We start from the raw sequence: 18,098 nt of genomic DNA on the forward strand, positions 1-18,098 counted from the left end.
CATCTTGGAGGGGCAAAAATCTGTTTGTTAAGATGATGTTCGGTCCGACAACCATAGTTGGATAATGCTGGGTGTTTCTGTCATCTTGGGAGTTGGATCTTCACACTTGTTCTCTGAGTCGTTTGGGATGAGGACTGGTGGAATATGTGTTTCAGACCGTTGGAGGGTTGGATCTGCAGTGCATAATCATCAGTGGAGTTTTGCCAGAGAGCTGTTATTTGTTCTTTCAGAAAATCTATTTTCCGATGAAAGTTTTTCTTGTGACTCTTGAAGTGATTGATTAATTTCAAGATTTGAGTTTGCTTTTTAAGAAGTGATTGATTTTCATCTTGCAAAGTTTTAATAATCTGTGATTATTGAGCGATTGTGTCTGGAAGTGATTTTATTTGAGATGAGAAATCAGAGGAGTGATCATTAGATGTTTTTTGAAGTTTGATCATGTGTTTATGCTGAACTATTTTGTTGTTTAGTTGTTCGATATTCCCGGAGCACGATTTGAAATTGGGAAAAGTCAGCTTCTAATTGCCCAAGTGTTTCTCTCGTCGTTGTAATTAATTTCAGGTGGGTCGGGGATACTACGAGCATTTCTGGATCGAGTGCTGAGACTGTTTGTGCATTCGTGGCTGTCGTTAGAGTGGCTAGTTAATTTCCTCCTTTGTTTGATGAGGGGATGTCATCATCTCCAACAAATTGAACAACATCGGTGAAGAAGTTTTGGAAATGAAGCACTGAATAGGGATAGATCATCAAATGCAGAAGAAGAAGTGGGAGGCTGCTTTAGATGTTGCTTGTCATGATGGTCGTTAAGTATGTTTACGATATTTATGAGCACGGGGAATTCATACAGTAGATGTTCCATTCTCGTATTTATTTGCTTGTACTTAGATTCTCTTGGTTGTGACAAAGACTGTGATTGCGACAAATTGCTCCTTTAATAGGAGATGAATTTGCGGATAAATGATGATTTTGTTGCACTTCAAGGCTGAACTAGGGCTGTCTTGTTCTTCCCATACGACCTTTTAATCTGCTGTATTTCCGATAATTTCTCATAATAGCGATATAGAAACGCTGTTAACCAGAGCAGAAGGTGATCTTCTGAGGTTAAAATCGCCAGACATTTTACCAAAGGCCTATATATTGCAAGGTCAATGTCTCTTCAAAGGGGCATTTCTCGATTTGCCAGTGGATTGGTTGAATTTGTCCACAAGATATCTGTTAAGGTCCTTGTTTGGTTTCGTAAGGTGATTTGGTATCGCTTTTCCCACTTGTCACCACTGTTGTTTCTTCTTCAGTGTTGTGGCTTTCTTTTCATTGTTCCATTAGTTAACAATGCGTTAACCCATTTAACAGGATAGCAGTAAAAAGCAAAAAAAAAAACCATCATTTTTTTGATACCTCTTTATGTTAACTTGTAGTTGTCTCATCCCTTGTTCAAGAAGTTCCAAGAATACTTGTGTCTTTTTTGAGACAGTTCCTTCCAGGCCATTTGTTGCTGCTCTTTCTTTTATGTTGTAGTGCTGTTTCACATCAGTGACTGTGTTCCTAATATATTAATTTACATGTGAAACATTGTTCACAGCATCTTGAAGAGACAATTCAACTGGGTTAAGTATTTAGACACCAATCCCAAAACTGTCAAAGAGACTTCCCAGGGTGTGAAGGAAGGACACTGTGCCACTTAGCCCTGAAACTAATTTGACTGTTCCAGCAGCTATAACCGAAATAGAAATAGTATTGTTCAACAAACATATTCCCTGGACTCGCGTAAAGGCGCAGTTGACTTCGGTTCCTTCAGCAGTTCCCTCATCGCCTGCGCTCATCAAGGTTTTAACTGTTGTGGTCAAGGGATCAAAGGTTTTAACATTGTGATCTTGGCTGTCAGTAAAAATGATTATGCCCTGCAACCGTACAGACTCTTGATTTCATTGCATGAATCCAATGAATTCCACAAGAGCCGCTCAACATCAAGAGTTTAGAGGTAAGAGCTATTAATAGCACTCCCACTGTACCAGTTGCGGCCAAGTGTGCCGACTGCTTCAGAACGTAGAGAGATTCAACACCTGACACATAATTGGGGTACTTGAGAGCCTCTCTCAGCAACGAAAACTATGCCGTTAGTAAAGCACAGATCCCTCACATCCTTGATAACTTCCTTTTTGTAGATATACATCAACTGGTCGATGTAAATGTAATTCTACAAGGCGGGATTGTCCTGTTCAACTGCAGAAAATCCTTTAGTTCTTTGCAGCTCATGGCTTTTTGGCAAGATTCGCCTGTTTTCTAGATAGACTACCTTGTCAAGTGAGGGTACGTGTTTTCCTATTGAAGGAACAATTAAATGTAATAATGTGGCATGTAGGTCTAACTTCACTGTGAATATGAATTGAAACAACATACATTAACAATGGAAAAATGAAACTACCCAGGGCTTGGAAAATGAGCATAACACATGCAATACTTTACACCTAGTATCAAAATGTTAGGCGCTGTCCCCTAAATAACCAATTGAAGACATTACCAGAAAGCTAGAATTTTCAAGAAGTAGACATAACTTTACAGCTTAGTAAAAGATAGTGTGCATTGTAATCAAACTGCTTTAATAGTATGGTAAACAAACTATCCATTGATATAAAAATGGACCATATTGTAAGTACAAGTGTCACATGTACCTCTTTTTTCACACCAAATGCATCCTTGAAGGGCATTAGGCCCAGCAGCACTAAGAACTTTCGTAAGTCCAGGGTAGTCCAGCACGTAGTTGAAATGGAAAATACAGCTCTCCGACAACCATCATAGAATGTTGCTTCTAACAAGTTCAGCAGTTTATCCACATCAATCTCTAGGTAAGGATCAAGTTACTTGGGTTCCTTACCTTTTACTTGTGCAGGTACTATTCCAACCAACATTATGTTCTTGTAGCTATTTATGACTTGTTTTGGGAGGTTCAAGACACTGAACATTATCGGCCACATAGAATAATTTACTTTGTTTGCGCTGAAAGGGTTGACCCCATCTGTACAAAGTTGTAACAAATTCCTCTCGGGTCTCATTTAGAAAAACCAACTTCCCTAAAAGCCTTTTTCCATAAAGGAGAATCATGCACATCATACATTGCGATATCAGGATCATTACTAGAGAGTGCATCGGCCTGCAGACATTGGGAGATGCTGCTGGTGGCAAACATTCTCTTCAAACGAGGCCCAAGTGGATAATAGCTAAATTTCCGTTTAGCAATTCTGCTAGCATTAAATCGGTTTTCTCCACAAGTTGGGCACTCTTTTAACTTAGAGTAATCATACCGGCTTATTTTCCTGAAAACCACACATTCATTGATGCAAACATTATATGAAATGTAAGGCAAGAGGAATGGCTTGATCAGCTTAAATGTCTTATCATAGCATGATGGCAAGTTGTTTGGAGATAGAATAATAAATTTCTGATGCAACCGCAACAGCTCAGTAATGGAGGTCTTGTTTGCACTGGGATGCTGAGAAAACCATGCCAAGTATCCTGCTAAATAATAATAATAATCATTTCTATAGCGCTATTTAGCTAATCTTTCATAGCGCTTTACAATCACTATGCTTAAATATAAAAATAAAATATAAAAATACCTAAAAAAAATAATCTGCTTGCTCTGCCTGGCCATTCGAAGCTGGATGGTATTGTGATACTTTGGTGTGTTTGATGCTGTTTTTAAGAGAACTTCTCAAATTCTACACTTGTGAAATTGGGACCATTGTTGCTGACGATGGTTTCTGGGAGACCATGGCTCGCGATTTCCCTTAACTTCGCTATGGTGGTGGCAGATGTTGTACTTAACATCTGCATACTCTTGTCTAGGGTTGACTGGGCCACTCCCATGGGTGGAGAGGTGCTTCTGCTGGGGCCTTTTGGTGTAGTTGGCATTGCTGACACTTCTTCACTGCATCTTCCCACTCACAATCCATGTTTGGCCACCACACATAACCACATGAAAGATGCAAGGGCTTTCATTCTTGATTTGCCCGGATAGGTTTCATGAAGCTCAGCTATGACTTGTGCTCGTCCTTGAGGTGGTACTATCACCCTGTTTCCCCATAAAACGCATCCACCTTCTATGGTTCATTCTGCTTTCCGGCTCAAATATGGGTGTAGCTGCACATCCCGGCAGTGGTGTGGCCATCCATTAAGTGTGAACTGGTGCACTTTTGAGAGAACAGGATCGTGCCTTGCCCAATCTTGGATATGCCGTGAGTTGATTGGGGAGTGGTCTTGATGTTCTAAGAGCAAAACGGTCTCTCCAGGTATAAGAACAGACTCTGGCATCTTGGACGAAGGTGTTGTGTTCACACAGATAATTTGACGCAGTGTGAGTTGTTTTACACTTTATTTCTGCATTCACCATTGTCCTTGTTTTCCACTTTTCACACTCCTCTGCAGTTTTCAGGAAATCAATTATTTTCTTATAACAGTATATCTTAAGAGCATAAAATTTGATGCTGCCATTTCTACGAGAAACCTGTGCAAGCTGTGAACCACAAGTCCAAGGTTGCCTTGCTCGTGGAAAGGGCACATTGTTACAAGTCCGAGCAACACTTTGACGACCATCATTGATGACAATTTCATCCATGTGATAAAGCTTAGTGCATTTTGGGCAGACAACATATTGCTGAAAATTATCTCGATCAATCTTCAGCAGCTTTCTGGTGAGTACAGATCGAGTAGTTGGTAGATTTGTGCCAAGAACAATACACAACTCTGTTGTACTTTGTATTATGTGGACATCCATCCATTTGAAATGTACATCAATCACCACCAAATACATGTAACCTGCATAATCAATATGCACTCTTGTCTACGGTTGACTGGGCCACTCCTATGGGTGGAGAGGTGCTTCTGCTGGGGCCTTTTGGTGCAGTTGGCATTGCTGACACTTCTTCACTGCATCTTCCCACTCACAATCCATGTTTGGCCACCACACATAACCACATGCAAGGGCTTTTATTCTTGATTTGCCCGGATAGGTTTCGTGAAGCTCGGCTCCTTGAGGTGGTACTATCACCCTGTTTCCCCATAGAGCGCATCGACCTTCTATGGTTAATTCTGCTTTCTGTCTCAAATATGGTTGTAGCTGCACATCCTGGCAGTGGTGTGGCCATCCATTAAGTGTAAACTGGTCATCCCGTTCATCCTCGTAAACGAGTTCCACCAAAGGAGAAGCTGTTTGTTTAAGGTCTCTCAACTCAGTCAACACTGACTTGAACATTTCAACGAGAGTTGGTTCTTCTGAGCTACCAGACAAGCCCAAGCTCGTATCATCATTCTTGTCGGTCGCCTCCATTTCTGTGAAGCTTGTCGGTGGATCAGTTTTGCTTTTCCAACTGTGTTGGAATGCTACCTTTTGCTTCAGTAGCCACCAACTACGTTGGTGTTAATGTTATTTCTGTTACGGTCCAGAAGTTTTTTAACTGCTTTGGAAATAGGCCGAGCTTTTGTGAAATTTGTCGGGAGATCGTTGTTTTTTGCGCTTCAACACACATGCAATTACTCGCGCATGCGCTGTGGTAACTCATGGGATCTCCTACCCTTCGGTCATGCGATAGAACTTACCAACTGGCTGGCATCCATGTCTGACTTGCTTTTGTGGTTTCTAATTTCCTAGACATACTTTAGCCATGTGGTCTTTCTTTTGGCATGACCACAAATGCTGGGTGACGAGGTAGCTCTAAACAAATGAACTAACATCTGAAAGTTCTTCAGATCCTTCGTCAAATCTCCATCTGACCACCACAGATAGCAAAGAGCTCCCCAGTCTTCAGGAGACACGAACACCTGATGAAACATCCGTTAACTTTAAATCTCAGAATGACTCCTATCAGTGAGCTTGTGTTCTCTGGTCCCTGCAACAAATGATTGTTCAATGACACACCATTGGACTTGCCGGCACAATCGAATACCGCTCTCGGCTCTTCAGGTTCTCTTCTTGGGTGCCAAACAGCATGATGTGGTAGGTACCAAATGGGTTCAAGGGTAGAAATTTCTTTATCAGACGTGAGGAACCTTCTTCCTGGTATTTCTGGATGACGCTTGCATATTGCTTGTGAAATTCAGAGTTCCTTTCCATTTTCTTTTTCAGTCATTACAATCTCTGGCAACTGATAGACTATCAGGTGAGCAGGGACGACTATGCCGGAATAGCAGCTTGAGCTGATAATGTCCATCAACAAGAACCGCTGATTGATCCATAAACTGCTTCGCTCTTTGGTCTTCGAATGACAAACTCTCCTCAACATCTTCAAGGGTATCTTTGAACTCGTTATTGTACAAATGTTCTAACTGCATACTTAACATCTCTTCATGTCGTCATCACTGTTAGGTTCATCCATTGGGCCATACACCGTCCATCCTTAGGGAGTGTTTACAGCATAGGGCTGGCCCCCAGCTTCTCTTCTGGTTTCAGAATGGTCATCAATAATATCCTGTTGGTCGCTGCCAATATAAACATGTAATTCTCTGAATTGCTCGCTCAACATGAATTCGAGCTTCAGAACGCTTTCCTTCCGACTCACTCAGCTGAGCTCTTCCCTGACCCTTAAAATCTGGAATGGTGAGCTTAACTCCAAGAGGCGTCAGTGTGCCTTCGATTTCAAAACCTCTATCGGCCATGACTTCATCATTTGGTTTCAGTTTGTCAAGCAAATGAGGACTTGTTTGAGTTATCCTTTTATCTGAGGCCCGACCACCCCATGCCTTTGAAACATCGACCACAGCTGGATGGGGACTAATGCCAACCAAATACTTGAATGTGGTATGGCTTTTGTAATTACTGTAGACCTCCTTGTTTGCCTGTAGTGATGATGGCTTTTCACAAAAGATCTCGGTACAATCAAGGACAATTCGTAAATGAGGAGACTGAGAAAACTGTTTTGCAGTCACAGTTTGATCCCATTCTGGCATTTGGCACAATTTCTTTACCTCAAAGTACATCAAATTAATCCAAGCAGTACATATCTTTGATACTGAGGACACAGAAAGTCCAAATCGTTGGCCTAAGTCCCTTAAAGGGAGTCCAGCTCTTAATCTGATCATAACCATTAAAAATTTCTCTGCAGTGGAATTTTTTGAAGTTGGCCCTGGTTTTGACTTGTATGCTTCAGAAAAGTGTCTGCTTTTAACTGTAGCTTGTCCTCTCAAATTTGTTTTAAGCAGGGCAATCTCGTCAAGGAAATCAAAAAGTGCTTTGAATGTGCCATAGTTTGGGAAGCCAGTCCAAAATTGGCACGAATCTGAAGATTGTTGTATTTGGTCCAGTGAAATACATCTCTCTCTGAGTTTATAATTTTCTTCTTCCAACTGTGCAATTTTGGTATAAACTTCCTGTAATTCATTAAATTTTGCTGGGTAAAGCTCGGCAAATTGTTGCGACTGTGAATCGATCTGACATTTCAGATAATCATGACCCTTCAGTGCACTGGATTCTGGCAAACACTGCCCTAACATTGCTGCTTCTACTGGTATTTCAAATTTTGCCTCTGGTCTACCCCTTTGTGAATGCTCCTGAAATAGTAGAATAGAGAGGAAAATAAAAGTTAGCCAAAAGGACAATATCATACAGCATTTTTCAACATCAATTTACCTGCTGGTCAACACAACACGATATACATTCAAACTAGAACGAAATGGGCTCTTATTACTCTTTGGATAAAAATTGAATATTTTTTAGATCAAAGAAGACTCTGCTCGCAGGGTAGGGAACTTGTGATGTATCCCAGGAATCTGAATGAAAACTAACATGTTAATATATAATTTACGACAAAGATACAACAAGAAATCATTATTACTCGTTGTTGGCATATCACGAAGCTCCCCAAAAAAATTTCGCCAAGGTATAAAGATGTTAATCGATTATAAACAAACTTAAACCATCTTGAAACACTGTATTGTAATAAAAATCTACCATCTTAAAGGGACCGTGTCACGGATTTTAGCCAAACTTAGGCATAGGAAATGACCATCAAATTTGTTTAAATGTATAAAATAACCTCTTAAAACAGTGAAGGAATATTTAAATAACACACTAAATGCAAAAGAAGGTACGGATGGCCAAAAGTGTCGAAGATTGAAACGGATTGCGATGTGGGCTTTTGAAATATGGTCCGGCGGAACAGTTTTCAAAGTTAATCTTGTCTGCTTGTAACTTTAATTTATGACGCCCAGGAGACACATTTGGCTGCAATGAAGCTATGGTTTTGTCATTTAGAATCATAGAACTAATTTCTTTGCAAACATTAAGTTTCATAGCGAATATTTGGCAAAATTTAATAACATAAGATTAACTTAGCCGTGACACAGTCCCTTTAAGCTTTCGTTTTACTTTTGGCTTGTGGCTACCTTCTTGATCAATTAGAATGGTGCTTCGGCTTCTTAGTGTGTTTCTTCCTCTATTGCTCTTGTTATGGCTATGGCAAAATACAGAAGGAAAGTAGGAGGCACTGCTTGGGTCCATTGATTGACGACTTCCAACAAAGTGCTCTGAACACAAACGAGTGTTGGAGTTGGTTTAAACCCCTTATTTTTCGTAACTCTTTGTCTTTAGGAATTCGGTAGAACTGTATATTTTCTTTCCGATTTCTCCTATTTGAACAGTTTGGCGCACAACAAGTCGTTTTTACCCATGGGAACCTCAGTTGTCCATACAGCCAGCCATCTTGGATTTCTGCTTGCCCCCCAAGACGCAACGCATTATAGGGAAATTGGAAAATAAAGAATTCTTCAGTCGTGTACGGATATCATCGCACCTCAGGTTATCTTCACCGAAGTTTTTTTCCAGTTCGTCAACAATGGACATGGTAAAGGTAAAGTCTGTCTCCGAGCCATGAGGCCCATACAGCCGGAGCTTATCCCGGTTTCCAATGGACATGAGTGGCTGGAAACCCTCAGCCCCATCTGCTGCCGTGTTATCCATGCCTTGTAGTGATTTTCGCTGCGATGCCTCTTGCACTTCTAAAACACGATACATTGTTGCAGGAACAGACCACTTTTGAAAGCATTACTGAACAAAGAATAACTTTCCAAGGGATGTATTTTAGGTGTTTGTTGTAATGAAGAATGTCTAAACCTTTAGGGAAGATATTCTGATGTGTCACTAGGTGACATTGGGTAATGTCGAGCAGCTGTCAATAAGTTTCATGTTTATATTTGACATAATGTTCAAGGGAATATAAGAATATAATAATAACTTGTTTTGTTTTTGCTCCAAGGATTTAAACTATCAAGACAAAGGCTGAATGACAATCTATCTGCTGTATTCTTCCCATGGATTTGCAGGGCTTCGGCTATGCTGGCTGTTCTGTAACTTCTTATTACTCTTGGACATAATGGCAAGTATATGAATGCTCTCTTAGGTACAAGAGTGTTTTATTTGAACCTATATCCTCATTACATTTGGGACATCTTTTAGCATTCTTATTCGTTTCTGAATATAATACAATCATCTGGACAGACATGGTAAACTATCTCAGGAATCAAGAATGGCTTAATGCGCAAGTATCCTGGCCATTATTTTAGGCACCTTTCACAGCAATTTCATGGGCCATTAAAAACTAAACCCATGACAATTTTGTCAAAATGGCACCATGAAAATACTATCATTTTCAAACTGAAAAGTCATGATTGTTTCATAGCAATGAAAAACCTATTAATAGTATGGCATGAAAAAACATGGCTTTGTACTTAATAATGGTTTTATCATGGCCATGAAAGGCGCCTAAAACCATGGTCAATAAGGCCATATATTCCTATTGATTTGACCGTAAACTTTCCATTATTACTACACTTTTAAATGACTCTTAGTAGACACTTAAAATACCATGAATGTTTTTCATTGCATTTTCTCATGGTTAAATTTTTGGTAATTGTGAAGAACAGCTCCCGCTAACCGACTGTCGGTCAACTGTCGGCCGACAGGTTACCAACAGACTACCGACAGGCCACCGACAGCCCATCGACAGGTTACCGACAGTTTCCCAAAACAGACATTTTACTGTAAAACTGAGCAGTAAACACAGAAGTAAACCCAATGCAGAAAGCGATTAAAACAGATAAGACTTATAAACATTGTATTTCATTGTACTACGGTACTAACTACAAAACAAATCGACTCCTCGCCAAGATTTTCTTTTATACAAAATTCAATCTCTTATAAATATATCACCTACGTAACTTTAAGTCCATAAGGCAAGCAATGAAATCACGTTCGAAGATGATTTTATCCAAAACTCAGGCCAAAACAGTGCAAAAACTTCTCCACACACGCACTCGCTGAAGTCGCCCTAGAATCCTTTGCGACCCCTTCCGAGGGGGAATGAGACTAAGTTAACCAATCCAATATGGCGGAGAAAAATGGAGTAGCTGTGTTCGCGTAAATTCTCCGGTCGATTTCGGCAGCGCAGAAGCTAGTTTTAGGCTGTGATGACCGAAACTCAGGAGTATATACCTTTCCTTTCAATTTCTCATAAATTTTGGGGTCCGTTACGGAGGAAAAACATAAAGAAACAAAAAGGTTAGTGTTACTGTATAACCGACAACTTACCGACATCTTACCGACACCTTACCGACACATCACCGCCTGTCGGCCGGCTGTCGGCCGACAGTTGGCCGACATCATAGCCAAAACCTGTCGGCAGGTTGTCGGCCGACAGACGACCGACAGCCGGCCGACAAATGGCCAACAGACGGCCGACAGACGGACGACAAACGGCCGACTGTCGGCCGACAGACGACCGACAAACGACCAACAGTCGACCGACAGTCGGTTAGCGGGAGCTGTTCTTCACAATTACCAAATTTTCATGGTGTCTGCCCCCGTTCTATTTGGAATAATACTTGCAATACAGGTCAAGAAGGCCTTCAATAATCTAAGCGCCATAAGCAGGGCATTTTTCACTTATAAAGTGTTCAATATTTTATATACATGCGCATCATGATCATCATCAAACTAGTTGAATGCATGACTTTTTTTATCAAAAATACTCATTTGTCAGGTTGAAAATGATTGCAATCTGCTTTTTTTCACCATGCTTATCAAGATTGTCATATTTATATATGTTACAGCTAGTAATCCAGTATTAGCAAGTACTGTAGCACCAAATAAAACAGAAAAAAAAAAACATTAACTCTCTTTCAATAAAAATAAATACATCTTTAAATCAGTTTCAATTAAATATTTTATAAATTTTGAATTTGTTGGCAGAATTTATCACCAAGTAAAATTCACAAGAATTTTCCTCTTTCTTGTGTTATATTTATCATTTGCTAGATATAAAAATTATCTAATAAATCAAATTAACCAGTTTCAAGTAAATATATGAATTATTTTTTAAAAATATATTTTTGCGCTCAAGTAATAACAAACTGAAAGCAAAATGTCCATTCTCCGCAGTGGGATTCTTTTCCTCTTTGAAGGCAATTGTAAGCTGCTTTCATCACTAACGTTATTTCGTTGTTCCTCCACTGGAACGACCTCGTAATCCCAAAATTTTGACCTTTCCCCTAGCCTTTGCAGTCTGATCTTTACCTGACGTTGATGAAGTGTTTTCGACAGAGTCTTCTCCTAACAGTGATGGTAGTGTTGGAGTAAGTGGCCCACTCTGGTCTTCTTCGTTTTTTGTTTTAGCTGCTGGCCTAGGTTGTATGGGTATGGACATTGCTGCAGGTGCTGTGAGTGCAGCTGGTAGTGATAGTGCTGAATTTTTCTGGTCTCTTTTTTGATTTTTGTTGTTTTGCTTTTTGGTAGCAGGTGGCAGTGCAGATGTGGATGGCGATGCCAGCACAGCTGATGGTTGTACCATTCTGGTCTGGTCTCAATTTGGCTTTTTGGCTGTAGGCCTAGGTGGCTCTGCTTTGGACGAGCTTGAGCATGCGGATTTGCTCTTTGCTGACCAGCTTGTGAAAAGCCCTTTCTTCTTTAGATGTCTGAAGTCTAACAAAAAAAATTGCAAGCAAATCGGAATCTTCCACTTCATCAGCACGTTCTTCTGAACAACTATTCAGTTGGTCACTATCGCTCTCCTTGGATTTCATCATTGTCTTTGTAGGTTTCCTACGGGAAAAACAAAGTTAATCTTCAACCAGGCATTGGCCCATTTTGGATGGGAAATGATGCTTCGTAATTCCATGATTAGACGGCTTGAGGTACCATATTTCTTGATAAGGCTACGGAAAATTATAACAAAAAATTGCACTCCGCCGGAGATATAAACCCTCGGCAAAATTCCAGTTAGCCTTTGCGTCGCCGCCCTAAACCGTGTATTAACTCCGCGTAACGATTGGTATGCAAGGCACGCGTTACCGGCAAATAGAGCGGCTGATGACATCAATACCATTTGAAAATTTTTTCTAAAAGTTCATTGGGCAGGTTTTCCAGGTAACAATCTCTATGGCATCCAGACGCCAATTACATATCCGTTCCAGACACAATTAGGTATATAAAAAGGAGACAGATTCAAGGATAATGTGTCTTACTACTGGGAGAGGCATAAAATCCAAGCAAAAGTACTCAAATCATATTCATGTTCTTCAATAATGTCCAACAAATACATTTCATACTTACCATCTATCCCTTTTTTCTGTGCTGCCTCCACTTGTTCCTAAAGAGAAAGACACATAAAGAAACATTCAATTAATCAATTTGGTCACAGAGGCATAGAAATATTCACCAATACAAGTTAAGTAACCTTGATGGGGTGTGTATTGAGGCAGAAGGTGATGCTGGAATACGGTGCCTTGGTGGAGAACGCATATAGTAAAGAGGTGTGGCTGATAAATGATGTCTTGGTGATCTACACACTGGAGAAGGCATTGAAGTTGGATGCTGCCTTGAGCCTGGTGGAAGTGGGGTTTTCCGATTTAGCGGAAAATTCACTTAAATGGAACACATTTTTCCGCCTATTTAAAATGTTAGCGAACTCAGTTAGCTGAGTACACTTATTTTCTCTCTTATTCTTTTCATTTCAACTATCACATAGAAAACATGAAGCTAAAGTAGTCTATAACGTTAACAAATACTGCGAGATGAAAGCAATATTGCCGTCAAGTAATTCAAATGGGGGCTTTCTGTGTTCCCCGCCGTATTTGCGTAATAATGTTAACCTGGCTTTGAAAATGGACTTATTATCGAAAGTGTGTTTGCATAATTAATGTACAGTAGAACCCCGCTAACTCGAACAAACTTCCATTTCCTTTGGATTTGAACCCACCTTTCAGTCTTATTCAATCGACCCCGATAACTCGAAACCCCGCTAACTCAAACTGTTTTTCGTTTCCCTTCAGAGTTCGAGATACCGGGGTTCTACTGTAGTTAAGTTAATCTAGTTAATATCTATTAGCAGGTGTATGTTGCACCGCACGTCAAGAATGTGGAAGCGAGAGGAAGGTACAAAAGTCTACCGGGTCAATCCAAATCGCTGATTGGGATGACTCGGAATAGCAGCTATCCGAGAAGGCAATATAGAACAGTTATGTTTTTCTATTTAAAATCAGCGATCCGAGTTGATCCGGTCTGAATTTTGTCCCTGTCCGGAAATGAATACCAATAGAGTGTTTCAGGGTAAATAAAGGGATAACAATCTTGCAGATTGAATAAGGACAAATAACAAATAAGGACAAATAACTTTATTCGTTTGGTTCAGTACATTTCTTCGATACGCTCTTTCGTTTTACATCCTAATTCATCATTAATCTTCGGAACTGGTGTCGTCGCTGTCGACGAGACCCTGCTTTCTCTCAAATTTAACGAGAGCTTTCTGGTGAGCTGCAGCCGCTTTGTTGGCATTATCAAGGAATGCAGGGAGCTTATCTAGGAGAGCATCAAGTTTGTCATTTACTGACTGCTTGGGACTTTTCTTTTTTGCAGTTTTAGCCCTCTTTCCTCGCTTCCTGACAACATAACAAAATAATATAACAACATCTTCCCATCTCATGTTTGAAATTCAATTTTGCCTTTCAATAGAGTAAATTCGTGTAACCCGTTTTTTAAATGCTAATGAGCCACAAAATATTCTAATGTTTGAGTACAATAAAACATTACACGAATGGCAAGACATTGATTTACTGAAAATAAACAGGAAGTGCTTCCTCCTTCTTTGAACAATTTCAACATGTTCAACTTCCTTTGCTATAAACCTATAGCGAAATAAAGCGGACGTTGGTTCAAAACACACAGAATTTAATCTTTTCTCGTTGTTGTTTTTCAGAAGACGGCAAACAAATTTGCCAAACACACGTGCACAGTATTTTCTTGCTCATTAAACCTTTTGTTTCCGAAACAAAAGCTGTTTGCCATGGTGGTTTGCTAGAGCTCCCCAAAATGAATTGCGCGCGCAGCATTGTGTTTCAGTCAAGTTTAATTTTTGTTTTCCTTTACGCAATTTTGAATATAAAATGTTTATCTTAAATCCAAAACAAATCAAGGCATGACAAATATTAAGTCCTGTTATCTGTTTCGGTTTTTACATGTTTATAAAAGCTTGACGATTTGTCCGTAATTTTCTGCTTTCCTGTACAGCTCATTAGAATATTACACAGCATATTAGCATATGAAAAACGGGTTACACGAATTCACTCTAATAGCTGGAGAAACTATTATTTCTACATTAAATTAATAAATCAAACAGAGTTTCATTATTACTTCCTCCTACTTCAAAGTTTTAGATTGAAAGCAATACGGCTATACTGAAATGTTGCCGAAATGTTTTAGTTCTCTTAAGGTCGCTTGGAAAGGATACTCTCGTCAGTATGCATTTTTGCTTTGGAAAAGTATACGCGAAGTGCAACTATTACTGATAACAAGCGATGCATATTAATAAAAGACTTTTGCGCGAAAACATGATATCTTCACTCGTGAAGTGATTGCCGTTGCTATAGTTACATAACAAATCGCGCCTTTCGCAGCAAAAGTGAAAAACTATTTCACCGGTGTTTTATATAATAAATAGAATATTAAATGACCGCTTGGAGATACAAAAATCTCTTCTGGAAAATATCTAACTCATTTGTACACTCACTTGTGAAATGTTTTTTTTTTTTCACGCTTGAAGAGAAATTTTGTATCTCCGCGCGGCCTTGTAATATCCTTCCTCTACTTGCAAAAAAAAAGCTAAATTCTGTATCGAACGCGGTTGAAATCCGTAAGGCAAGAACGGAATCCCTGTAAATTGCAAGTATTTAATCGAAACAAATAAAATAAGCATTGACCGGAAGGCTCATAATTTGTCGTATCTCCGTTTTCTGACACAATCGATTTATTGAAGAGTATTTTGCGACAAAATCCATAAAGATAAAATTGCTGATGTTGGCTAGGAGAAAGCATGGATGTTTTACAACTGGAAGACTTTGCCGGAATGATAGTACGTACTAGTAAGAGAAAGTGTTTTATGCGTTGCGTGGAAAGAATCTTATCGCTTCTTCAGGTGAGACTTTCGCCTTCCAGATATTACTATTTCTCAGTTTTACTTTTTATTGCTAATTGAGCCGAAGATTATTAAAAAAAGAAATATATACTCACCTGTCTTCTCTTCGCTCTTCATCTCGCTTTCGCTTCACGGCTTGCAGGACTGATGAAGGCTCGTCCAAGTTGACCACTTCCTTGTTTGGGTCTATGACATACTTCGTGTCTCGCTCATCAATTTTTTTACAAACTTTTTTCACTTCCTCTTCGATAGAATTTTGTGTCGAATTTTCTTCAGCATCTTCTGAGCAACTGCTAGGATCTTCACTGTAATACTCTTCCTCTATGTTACTCCGCTTGAAGCTTGAAAAAAAAATGGAAAGAAGAAAATGTTACTATTAAATACTTTGTTTCAGAATATTTCAGTGCCGGAATTCTTCATCCGTACAAGAGGGCTTACCTTTTGCTTTGTGCTAGCATTTCACTGTTTAAAATCTTATTTGCTCTCTTCCTGAGGCGTTCAATGGCTTTCTTGTCATTAACATCCATATCCCTATAAAGATCCCCCGTATTGCCAAGAACGTCTGCGTGTTTCTTCATGAACTGCGCCACGCTGCGCCACTCGCGGCCACATTTTTCCACGGCCTGAACAATCAACATATCTTCGACCGCTGTGTATCGATGATTTTGTGTTTTACGCTTTGGTAGTTTTTTTCTAAGGCTCTCCACTTCTGTGCGATGTACACTGCTTGTCGAGGGCATTGTAAAATCGCCATGTAGGGCTGCTCTCATAAAAATATTATCGTCAAAAGAATGTTGTCTGTTCACGATAACATTGACCACAGTTTCTGAAGGAAGATAAATATATAAAGAGTGAAGCACGTGGGTGTTTAGTTCCGAAACAATAGGAGAGGAAGAAGACATGTGATGTTTTGCTGATTTAGCGCGAACGTGTGACAAAAACCTGATGTGCGCGTGTCACTCGTGCAACGTTAAGGTGCAAAGAAAACACTTTTCAAAAGTGTTCTGACAAATAGCAATTTGTGCGTTGAAAACAAGTTGTTAAAAAGCTTTATTTATGCTATGAAAACTATCAGTTTTTTCTCAGAGGATATCTACTTTTCAGCAACATGGATACTCTGCCACCTCCTCCGGCATTTTTATCTGGGATCCTTTCCTTTTTGCTGTCATTCTTTGCATTGGCAAACAACCTTTTGGAAAGTGAAAATGATGAAATTCCACCACCGCTGCTTTTTCTCGCTACAGTTATGAACACGTTTCTGATACTGCTGCCCCTGTTAGCTCTTTTCAATCAACGGAACAATGGATTGATAGGAAGACTTTTCCCACATTTTCGGGGCATAAGAAACCATGGGAGAGATGTCTGGGCAGTTCTTGAAAGGAATCCTCATATTTTCTGGTACTGTACGGGTGAAACGCCGGAATCTTTGGAAACTGTTGTCGAAAATATCTTCGCCGATGTAACATCGCCAAGGCATCTGCCAACAGTACCCACCAGCAATCGAAGGCGCCGTTGTCTACTGGATGTAAGAAACCGAGTGCTACTCGGTTTCATTTGGATGAGACAATATCTAAAGATCCACGTCCTAGCCTTCATTTTTGGTATTTCTAAAAGCACAGTGGCAGAGGAAATATACCACATTGTACCAATACTCTATGTTCGCTATAGACACTACATACTGTATCTTGGCATGGACTAAACCAATGGCGAGACTTCTTAAACACTCTACCCCATTTTCCCCATGCAGTTGGCGCAATAGATGGCACAATTCACCAAGTCAGAAGACCTTCAGGGCCGAGACAGGCTGACTTCTATCGTGGAGATAAAAAGTGCCATTTTATGTCCTCTCAAATGGTGGTTGATGCAGACGGCATGATTGTTTTGCTGGTAGCAGGGCGAGTGCTCCTCTGCAAACACAAGTTTGCAATTATATGTGGCCATTATTCCAATGCAGTGAATGTATCTTAACTTCCCTAGGGTTAGGATTACCAAGCTAATTTTGTGATTTACTTTTTTTGGCTAGGTTTCCTGGGCACCTTAACGATGCGAGCTGCTATCAGAGGATACCTCGTATCGGTAGACACAGGCACAGAGATCTACCTCGAGGCGCCCGCCTGCTGGCCGATGGCGGCTATCCAGCCAGACTTCCACTCATTGTTCCAACACGAAATCCACGCAACGCGAGACAGCGATCGGCCAATCGTGCTTTGAGATCACTGCGAGTAAGGATAGAACATTCGATCGGATTTCAAAAAATCTATTCTTCCATTTCTAGTATATTTAGACATCAGAGACCATTTTTACCTTTTGTAGTGTGTACCTGTGGATTTCTTTCAAACAGAAGAAAGCACATCATTCGCAGAGTTTTACGTTAAACTGTATTAAAATTGAAGGAACGCGGTTTATTTGTGCTATTTTTTGCTGAGGGCTCGAAGCACGAAGCGAAAAATAAAATGGTTATTTTTCGATTTTCCCCTTCGAACTTCATGGTCGCGCTCGCGTTTTGCGGCGCCCACAGAAAATAGTGAAAAATACTCACATATTTTGCACGCCATAGAATGCGGTCTACTGCCGCTAGAATAAAATAGGCATTAAGGTTTAACTAATCTGTACATTTATTGTGACGTGAGAACATTATCCGCTTTTGTT

The 18,098-nt window shown here is 40.0% G+C and overlaps 2 protein-coding genes across 2 annotated transcripts; both read right to left on the reverse strand.

Moving 5' to 3' along the window:
* Positions 1 to 5,699: 5,699 nt before the first annotated feature.
* LOC144648779 (uncharacterized) lies at positions 5,700 to 7,725 on the reverse strand. Its single transcript, XM_078508241.1, has one exon. The coding sequence runs from the start codon at positions 7,591 to 7,593 to the stop codon at positions 6,451 to 6,453; it is 1,143 nt and encodes a 380-aa protein (XP_078364367.1). The 5' UTR covers positions 7,594 to 7,725; the 3' UTR covers positions 5,700 to 6,450.
* A 5,849-nt stretch (positions 7,726 to 13,574) lies between these two features.
* LOC144652637 (uncharacterized) lies at positions 13,575 to 16,146 on the reverse strand. The gene is made up of 3 exons (XM_078512713.1): positions 15,888 to 16,146; positions 15,545 to 15,790; positions 13,575 to 13,917 (listed from the first exon to the last, which is right to left on the reverse strand). Exons 1-3 carry the CDS (start codon positions 16,085 to 16,087, stop codon positions 13,716 to 13,718), a joined length of 648 nt encoding a protein of 215 aa, XP_078368839.1. The 5' UTR covers positions 16,088 to 16,146; the 3' UTR covers positions 13,575 to 13,715.
* Positions 16,147 to 18,098: the final 1,952 nt, after the last annotated feature.

The sequence above is a fragment of the Oculina patagonica genome, chromosome 4 (genome assembly GCF_052425735.1).
Source record: "Oculina patagonica isolate OP01 chromosome 4, crgOcupat, whole genome shotgun sequence".
Classification (NCBI taxonomy): Eukaryota; Metazoa; Cnidaria; class Anthozoa; order Scleractinia; family Oculinidae; genus Oculina; species Oculina patagonica.

What these genes read in the sequence shown, in the direction of transcription:
- LOC144652637 (XM_078512713.1), bottom strand. Translation starts at nt 16,087, where the DNA reads ATGTTGATTGTTCAGGCCGTGGAAAAATGTGGCCGCGAGTGGCGCAGC. An exon ending in ATGCTAGCACAAAGCAAAAG is followed by an intron (nt 15,791 to 15,887) that starts GTAAGCCCTCTT and finishes TTTTTTTTCAAG; the next exon opens with CTTCAAGCGGAGTAACATAG. An exon ending in GAAGAGCGAAGAGAAGACAG is followed by an intron (nt 13,918 to 15,544) that starts GTGAGTATATAT and finishes TTATGTTGTCAG; the next exon opens with GAAGCGAGGAAAGAGGGCTA.
- LOC144648779 (XM_078508241.1), bottom strand. Translation starts at nt 7,593, where the DNA reads ATGATATTGTCCTTTTGGCTAACTTTTATTTTCCTCTCTATTCTACTA.